Below are 9,837 nucleotides of genomic sequence, written 5' to 3'. Positions count from 1 at the left end.
TCAAATCACCAAATTTTGACATAAATTTATAAATAATAAAATAGATTGGATAATGTATACTATGTTATAAATATACAAAAATATAGTATGAAATATTAATTTATTGTTATAAATATAAACTACTAGTTAGTGTAGTAGTAATATAATTAGTAAAATATACCAAAAAGAAATTCATACCGAATAATTTAAAATTATAGAAAGTACCCATTATATGAAATAATGCAGTCGAAATACATAAAAATATTTTATAGTTGAGATTAATATATGTTCACAATCTACAATAAATTTATATATTTATAAATGTTAGTATTACATTGATGTAACTATCATCATACATTGTTGAACAATATGGGTTAATCGGGACATCAAAAGTTAGATCAAATTGTTAAATATGATCAAACTTACAGAAAAATACATTTGATGAAGTTTTAGACTTATTGGTTATACGGATGTCGAGATATCGTACTCGGAACATAAGAATAACCATTCAAGACAGTGTATCATTGAATCAAACCGTGTGATTTTAAATCATACCGTCTGATATGATCTAATGGAGACAGTTATACTTATATTTAAATTTGGTATGAATCGAGTGCCCGAATTTTAAGATATTGTAATTATTATTTAAATTTTTTTATCTCATTATATATAATAAAATAATAATTAAAAGTAATTAAAATTGTTTAAACATCATTATTATTATCATTATTCTTAGATTAATTAATAGGAATCACTAAATTTTGACATAAATTTATAAGTAATATAATAGATTGCATAATGCATAGTATGTATCTTTAAATATAAAACTTAGAAATTGATAAAAAAAAAATCATAAGGTAGTATTGATAAAAAATAAGTGAACTACTGTCAATTAAAAAAAGTATAACACAATATAAATATATATTAAAATATGACATAAAATTTATGTGTCATATTAAATAATAATTTTAGTTATAAAAAATAATTATAATTTACTAAGTTGTTGATTAAATTTATTTTTGTATAAATATTAAAAGAATAAATAAAAGTACCATAATTTATTATTATTCAATTTAAAATGTATGAAATTGATTAATAATTATCATATATGGTCAATTTTGAGTATAAAATTGATAAAGTATTGAATATGATATTAAATATATAAAAATTTTAAAAATAAAAATATATATAAAAATTCTCGCAAGCCGGAGAGGATTGAGCTCGAGCTCGAAATCAAGCCAGCTCTTGAAGCTTGCGAGCCGGCTTGACTCGTCTGCCACCCCTAGGAGCAACACCTCTCGTGCGAATGGGATCGAGGCAAGCATTCTAAGACTTCATGATCCAACTCATGGCACATGCTATTGGGGTCTAGCCGTCCACAGGGTCCGTTAGCTAAGATGAGCGGTCGTGGGGCAACGCTGCACTGTAGGCAAATTATGAAGCTAGGCCGAAAGGTAAGAAGGCATGTTGGGCATTCCGTATGGGATCAATGCAAGATGTTGGCATATCGAATGAGCCTCAGACTTAATATGCACTCAGGCAAGGCATAAAAGATGGCCACGACGAAGGCGTGGGCTGAAAATGGACCGAGTGAGCATGTACATGAGACGGGCATTGCGGGTGCATGCGGAGCGGCGTAATGCCGAGGCGGAGCGAGGATGCTCCTTGCCATTGAGGGATGCGTTGGCGGGTTCTAAGATTGTGGGCAAGACGCATTGCGGCAGACTAGCTAGTCGGGGCTAGCGGTGAAGAGACGCTAAGGCGTGGGCCGAGAGCCTCGACGAACATGGGCATTTCCAATAGGCAAGCGCACAAGGAGGCGTTCAAATATCGTGCCAGCAAGCTTCAGTATCGAAAACACGCGACGGACGGTCAGTAATCTTTGTGATGTCCAGAGGCTGGTCGAATGTTAGGTGTAATACGAGATGCCGCATGGGAGAAAATTCCGTTGTGGGACAAAAGAGTCCGCCCGTGATAGATCTGGGCGGTAACATCGTGCCCAAATCTGGGAGGCTGACGATGCTCGAAGCCACCCAGATCTAGGTGGCTACCGCATGTTGTTGCGGCCCCAAATGCCGCAGAGAGGAGGCAGAAGGATGTGGCCTAGAGATGTGATGCAAAGAGGCAGAAGGTGGCGCGGCGAGGCTGCTGCGACCTGGAGAAGTGGAGGCGGAGGGTGATTGAGTCTTCGGGAAGATGATGTATTTCTTTATTGTTTTTCTTTATTTATTTTTATTTTGTTGTATTATTTTGTTTGTAAACTTTATTATAATGGTTTCATTTAATTATATCTTGTTTTGGTGTAATATAATTATATTGAAAGCTTAAAATTTATTTACTTTCAGATAATATATTTTTAAAACATATCCACACAAAATTAAATTAACTAATATAATTTAATTTGATGTAATAATATACATAACAATTTAATTTGATATAATAATATTTTTGTATATAAATATTGATGAATATTGATTGTTAGTATTTTATATTTCTAGCAAAATAGTACAAAAAATAAAGAAATTAATTAAAAAATAAAGAGAGATGATAAATGCGTAAGGTACGGGCTAATTTTGTACATTTAAAGTGGTGAAAGGCTGAATAGATCAAAATATTACCTCACTCTCATTTCTAGTGTGTGTAAGTATCTCCATTTTTTTTAAAGGAAATAATTTTTTGCACGATTTATAATTTTTAGGTTTTTTTTTTTTTACTATTTAATTGATATAAATAAATTTTTAACACTTTCTCTATAACACAGGAGATATTATACAGTTTTCCCTTTTTGAAATTGGGATTAATTTGGAGATTTGCAGATAGCCCAGCTCCCACCCCCAAAATAAAATAATCAATCATACACACATGACAGACAGACAAACAGACAATCAACAGACGAGAAATAAAACAATATAAAAAAAATAGAGTTGTGGGTAGTTATTTAGAGAAAATTAATGGTGGAAGAAAGAGAAACATGAAAGTTCAGGGAGAGAGATAACTAAAGTTGAGAAGTCAAAAAAAAAAAAAAAAAGATTGTTGAATTTTTAAAAGAAATAAAAAACATGACAGGCCATAAAAAAAGTAAGACACTAATTTGGTGCTCTGCAATAATAATAAGGTATAGATATGCATACTTGATACGTAATATTTATGTGTGGGATGTCGTATTTATTAAATAGTAGATATGTCATTTATACTGAATAGCAAGCATTGTTTGTACTGTAATAGTAGGTATTGATATTATTTATCAGAGTATAATTATTGTAATGGTCTTTGTTAGAGATATTGATATCTGATAGGAATTCTTGTAATCAATTTATTTCAATTAATAATAGTTCATCGCTCTTACTTCAACAACACTTATATAATAATTACACTCCTCTTTTATGAGATTTGATTTAATTACACGTAAATTTTTTATACTTTCAAAAATTATATTTAGTAATCCTGAGTTTGCTTTCATCTAATATATAAGTTTCTTTGTTAGTAAAAATTTATCGAATTTGTTGATATTAGCTAAAAATAAAAATCGGATAAAAATTCATATATGTATCCTCGAATGGCTCATTACAAATTTATTATAGGTCAAAATAATTTTTTTTGTCCAAATTACCCTTATACATCTTCATACGTTAATGTATGTAAGAAGATATATCTTCACCATTATAAGGCTAATCTAATTAGAATAAATTTATTTGATCAGCAATAAGTCAATTGAGTGTAAATATCAATTTTTATTTAGTTTTTACTTAATATCAATAAATTTAGTTAATTTTGACTAAAAGAAAAATCTATTTATTAGACGGATGCAGATGTTTGAGGTATCAGGTGTAATTTTTCGAACCACAAAGAATTTATGTATAATTATACCAAACTTAGGTGAAGGGAGTGTAATTATTCTTAATTTATTTTTTTGTAATTTGTATTTTTTTTTAATATCTTAGTGAACTCTAGGCTACAACCACCCACCCCCATTTTGAAAATTCAGTTAAAAAGCCCCTTCTATTTTAAAAGCAGACAAAAAAATATTGCAAAGAGGAGAAAGGAGTGGTGGAAGCTAAATTAAGTGAAAAATAAAGGAGAATCCCCATATCATGTAAATATAAGGATTTCAATTTCTGTGGGAGTATGAAATGTGCTGAAGTTTGAAATGTCTCATCAATGCAGTAGATTATGAAGAGAGGATAAGCTGCTGTCTGCAGCAGAAAAGGGAACAGAGAAAAGGAGGAAGAAGAAGCTGCAGAAGGAAAACGTTACTCACTTATAAAGTCGCATTCTTGACTATTACGTTTTATTGTATCCATTGCCTTGATTCTTTCTACTTAGTCGTTAGGAGTTAGTTTTTTCTTCTCTTATATATTAGAGGGATTGCAGACCCTGTGTTCTGTAACTTTTGATTTTTTTTTTGATTCAATAAAAGATTTGCTTTCTTGATTCAAGCACTCATCTATTTGCATCCATGACTTCGTTTAAGTCCTGAATTTCAGCATGGTATCAAGAGCAGGAAAAGATCCATAACTGCTATCAATTCAAGAAAGAAAGAAAAGAACCATGGCTGACAAGAAGCCGATGGAAACAAGAAAGCAAGATGATGATGCCCAAAAATTTTCAGAAAACATGAAATTACAGAACAGTGATCATGCCACCATAAGTTTGGTGACAACCCCTTCTGATGGAACCAATTATTTCACCTGGGTCAGATCAATCAGATTTGCCCTTGGTGCCAGAGGAAAGGAAGGTTTCATAGTCGGAACCTGTCCCAAACCAGAGCAAGACAAGAATGAAATCGTACAATGGAGGAAAACAGATTGTATGGTAATCACATGGATTCTTAACTCCATTACGAAGGACATTGCTGAGGCTTTCTTGTACACAACCTCTGCAAGAAATGTTTGGCTTGACTTAGAAGCAAGATTCGGCGAGAGCAATGGGCCGCTTTTATATCAACTGCAAAGGGAAGTCAGCTCTTTATCTCAAGGAAATAAAAATCTTGCTGCCTACTACACCAAGCTCAGGAAACTGTGGGATGAGCAAGCAACTTTAGATCCATTGCCAACATGTTCTTGCGGAGCTGGAGCAAAATTCGCTGAAATGCCAACTACACTCAACTTATACAATTTCTGATGAGATTAAACGATGCCTATGATCACATTTGTAATCATATCTTAGTGATGGATCCACTGCCCTCAATAGGTAAAGCATACTCTATGATCCTACAAGTTGAAAAACAAAGGGAAGTGAATGCCAGGCATCTTGAGCTAGACACAGAAGAGGCGATGACAATACAAACCTTTTATATAAGAAAACAGAACAACTTCAGGAATCCTATCAAGAAAAGAACTGCTGCTGAGAAGAAGCAAATGTACTGCACATATTGCAAGAAAACAGGCCACACAAGAGAGCAGTGCTTTGAACTGAATGGTTATCCAGAATGATGTGAAGACTTGATGAAACAAAGAAAGGGTGTAAACAAACCTGTGATCAATAAAATGTACAATGCACACCTGGAGAATGGAAAAGAAAATGGACAAGGCTCTTCTCAAACTGAAAATAACCTGTCAGAGTTGATCAAAGCTGAAGTGAGAAGAGCTTTACACAATTCAGACTTTTCCCAGAATTACTCCAACAGTATGTATGCTGATAACTCTGTCAACTTCGCAGGTACACTTCTTTATAAAGATAACCTTGAATCTAATGAAAACTGGATCATGGACAGTAGTCCTTCAGCTCATATGTCCATGAATCCAGACTTGTTTCATAATCTGAGACAGCTTGACACCATCAATACAGTCAAATTACCTGATGGTAACATGTATAAAGTTGATAAGATAGGAGATATACACATACTAAAAAATGTACTATATATTTCTGATTTCAAACATAACCTCTTATCTGTTAATGCTTTGTGTGAAGCTGGAAATATTAATGTTGTCTTTATCAATTCTCAATGCTTTGTGCAGGACCTTGTGACTAGAAAGGTCATTGCCATAGGTTTTAAGAAAGGAAGACTGTACTTACTAGAAAATGCTCAAAACTGCAGACAACTGGATCCTCACAAGCATGTGGCCCAACTTTCTGAAGAATTGAAATGCATGAAAAGGAATAATAAACATGTTGACCTATGGCACAACAGATTAGGACATCCTAGCGAAGGTGTTATTTCTCATTTACCCTTTAGAATAGATAGGACTGAATCTATCAAGTGTTGTGAAATTTGTCCTCTTGCCAAAAACAGGCTTCCTTTTCAGCTTAATAAAAGTCATTCTGACACTGCTTTTGATCTCATACATATTGATGTTTGGGGCCCTTACAATCAGCACTCTATCACTCATTGTACTTATATGCTCACTATAGTGGATGATTGTAGTAGGGCCACTTGGGTTTACATGATGGTTCATAAGTCCCAAGTACAGCAAAAACTTGAAAGTTTTTTGAACATGGTTGAAACTCAATACAATTTCAAGGTTAAAAGAATTAGAAGTGATAATGACACTGAATTCACTAATAAACAACGCCAAGACTTACTGCAAAATAGAGGAATGCTGCATCAAAGAACCTGTGTATATAGCCCTCAGCAGAATGGTATAGTGGAAAGAAAGCACCAACACTTATTACAAGTTGCTAGGTCCATCATGTTTTATGCAAAGCTGCCTAAAAAATTTGGGGTTGAATCACTACTAACTTCCACTTACTTAATAAATAGGATGCCTACACCTACTTTAAAGTGGAAAAGCCCTTATGAAATACTTCACAATAAGGCCCCTGATTACACACACCTAAGGATTTTTGGTTGTCTTTGCTTTGTTACTAATGTTATGCCTAGCAAAAGAAAATTTGAACCAAGAGCCCTAAAATGTGTTTTCTTGGGTTATGCTCAAGGTAAGAAAGGATAAGGTTCTGGACTTAGATACCAATATATTACATATTGCTAGGGATGTGATATTTCATGAGAACAGTTTTCCTTTTAGAGACATAAAATCTAAGGATAATCATGTCCCCTACCTACTATAAGTTGTGAAGAACATGATGAGGATACTCAACAGCTAGAACAGGAAGTCACCCCTCAAGAGGAAAATATAAGCCTTAGAAGATCTACTAGAACCACTCATAGACCTGTGTGGATGAATGACTTTCTGTGCCATTGCTATTCTGATTGTATATCTGATAATTGTGCTAACCAAGTCCTAGGCTGCTTTGTAGAAAAGGTGTGTCCACTGCAGGAACCAAAATGTTTCTTAGAAGCTCAGAGTCATCTGGAATGGAGAAATGCAATGAAGCAAGAGATTGATGCACTAGAGAAAAACAACACATGGGAACTCTGTGCTTTAGCAGAAGGAAAGAAACCAATAGGGTGCAAATGGATTTTTAAAACCAAATTGAAACCAGATGGAAGTGTTGAAAGATACAAAGCAAGACTGGTTGCAAAAGGATTGAATCAGGTTGAAGGGGAAGACTACAGTGACTGTTTTGCTCCTGTTGCAAAGACAATCACTGTAAGAACACTTCTTGGTGCTGCTGCTGCTAAAGGATGGCATTTACATCATTTAGATGTGAACAATGCCTTCCTTCATGGGAGCTTGGATGAAACCATATACATGACACCTCCAGAAGGTTATGGGGCAACAAAAGAAATGGTTTGCAGGCTCAAAAAGTCTTTATATGGCCTGAAGCAAGCTTCAAGGCAGTGGAACAGTGAATTCACTGAAAAAATAAAGGGTTTAGGATTTAAACAATCAAAATATGATTACTGTCTGTTCACAAATGGTACTAACAATTATTTTATTGCTTTACTTATCTATGTAGATGACATCCTCATTGCTGTAGCAACAAAAGGATTAATAGAAGAAGTGAAAAGATACCCGGATAATCTTTTCACTGTCAAGGACCTTGGGGAGGCACAATATTTCCTTGGCCTTGAACTTAGCAGATCACAAAAGCGCTTAGTGGTGTCATAGAAGAAGTATACTCAGGACATTATAAGGGACATTGGCTTGCATGAAGGCAAGTCAGTGTTAACACCATTGCCTCCAGGTTTGAAGTTTTCTCCAGAACCTGAAAGATCTCTGAAGGAAGCTAGCAGATACAGGAGACTCATAGGAAGGCTGCCGTATCTTGGATTTACACGGCCAGACATATGCTTTTCCACACAACAGTTGAGTCAATATGTCCAAGAACCTTGTGAGGAGCATTGGCAAGCAGCAGTTCATCTGATCAGATATTTGAAAGGGATCATTCATGAGGTTTGTTCTTTTCCTCCAATAATGAACTTAAGCTCACTGCATTTTCTGATGCAGATTGGGCAACGTGTAAGAGGACTAGAAGATCAACCACTGGTTACTGCATTTTCATGGGAACAGCTCCAATATCATGAAAATCTAAGAAACAGACCATAGTTGCAAGATCCTCAGCCGAGGCAGAGTACAGAAGTATGGCAGCAACTGTGTGTGAGATTGTTTGGGTGAATAATTTGCTTAGAGATTTACAGATACAAGTTTAAACACCAATTCCTTTCCATTGTGACAACAAGGCTGCACTTCATATAACTGAAAATCTAGTTTTTCATGAGCGTAGAAAACATGTTGAAATCGACTGTCATGTTGTAAGGGACAAGTTCAAGGAAGGGCTGATTCAGCCTACTTATTTAACTACCCAAGATCAAGTGGCAGACATATTTACAAAAATCCTGACAGGGAATGCTTTCTTCTGTTTGTATTCCAAGTTGGGATTGATCACTAAGAATACAATTCCAACTTGCAAGGGGGCTGCTGAAGTTTGAAATGTCTGCATCAATGCAGCATATTATGAAGAGAGGATAAGCTGCTGTCTGCAGCAGAAAGGGAACAGAGAAAAGGAGGAAGAAGAAGCTGCAGAAGGAAAACGTTACCCACTTATAAAGTCGTATTCTTGGCTATTACGTTTTATTGTATCCGTTGCCTTGACTCTTTCTACTTAGTAGTTAGGAGTTAGTTTTTTCTTCTCTTATATATTAGAGGGATTGCACACCCTGTGTTCTGTAACTTTTGATTTCTTTTTCTGATTCAATAAAAGATTTGCTTTCTTGATTCAAGCACTCATCTGTTTGCATCCATGACTTCGTTTAAGTCTTGAAATTTCAGCAAAATGTTTATTCCCATAAAAATTTGATTTGATAATATAGCCCACTTATTTATTAATTTTATGACTGAGGACTTGTTTTCTCGAAATTTTTAAAACCTCCAATTTTATATCGTCACTGTACATGTGAAAATGGGACAAGTTATGAGAAATCCATAGAAAAAAGTCCCCTCTCAAAAATAGATAAATTGATAACCAAATCAATTTTTTATGGAATCCAAAATGCCAAGTTTTTATACATATAGTTGATTTCGTAAAATAAAATTTATAATAAATTAAAAGAATTATTGTTAATAAATAAATAAATGCTATGCATAATTAAAGCTCAAGTATAAATTGGAGAGAGAAATGATTTAAAACTTATGATTAAAAAAAAAATTAATCCCGATCAAACAAATTTCATCTCATTTTTTTCTCTCTAATATGAAATAAAATAAAGAAACAACTATTGCAAAATACTATCTTAATATAAATTCGTTCGTAGTCTCTGGTACGATGATTTTGTCTCTTTTGAATTAGGGTTTGTCTTTTGCATGAAAGTTGAAGGTTTTAGCTGTCTCAAGCACGCGTTTTGTTCAACACTCTCTGTCAAATAATAGGGAGTTGAAATCTTCTGTGCCTTTTTGTTCTACTTAATTTTTTCTTGTGTATAGCTTTTCATTTGAATTCACATTGTCAGTTGGTCTTATATTCATAATCTTACAGCTGCTTCTCCTTCGTATAGGAGATTGGTTAGTTTAGAGGCAC

The 9,837-nt window shown here is 34.1% G+C and overlaps 1 protein-coding gene across 1 annotated transcript; it reads left to right on the top strand.

Moving 5' to 3' along the window:
• The first annotated feature begins 4,527 nt into the window (after positions 1 to 4,527).
• LOC105176642 (uncharacterized) lies at positions 4,528 to 5,100 on the top strand. Its single transcript, XM_011099510.1, has one exon. It carries the CDS (start codon positions 4,528 to 4,530, stop codon positions 5,098 to 5,100), a length of 573 nt encoding a protein of 190 aa, XP_011097812.1.
• The last annotated feature ends 4,737 nt before the right edge of the window (positions 5,101 to 9,837 follow it).

The sequence above is a fragment of the Sesamum indicum genome, linkage group LG13, assembly GCF_026168435.1.
Source record: "Sesamum indicum cultivar Baizhima isolate 11 linkage group LG13, ASM2616843v1, whole genome shotgun sequence".
In the NCBI taxonomy this organism is placed as follows: Eukaryota; Viridiplantae; Streptophyta; class Magnoliopsida; order Lamiales; family Pedaliaceae; genus Sesamum; species Sesamum indicum.
This window is presented reverse-complemented; position numbering and strand designations above follow the sequence as displayed.

Coding starts and splice junctions, on each gene's coding strand:
- LOC105176642 (XM_011099510.1), top strand. CDS start 4,528: ATGGCTGACAAGAAGCCGATGGAAACAAGAAAGCAAGATGATGATGCC.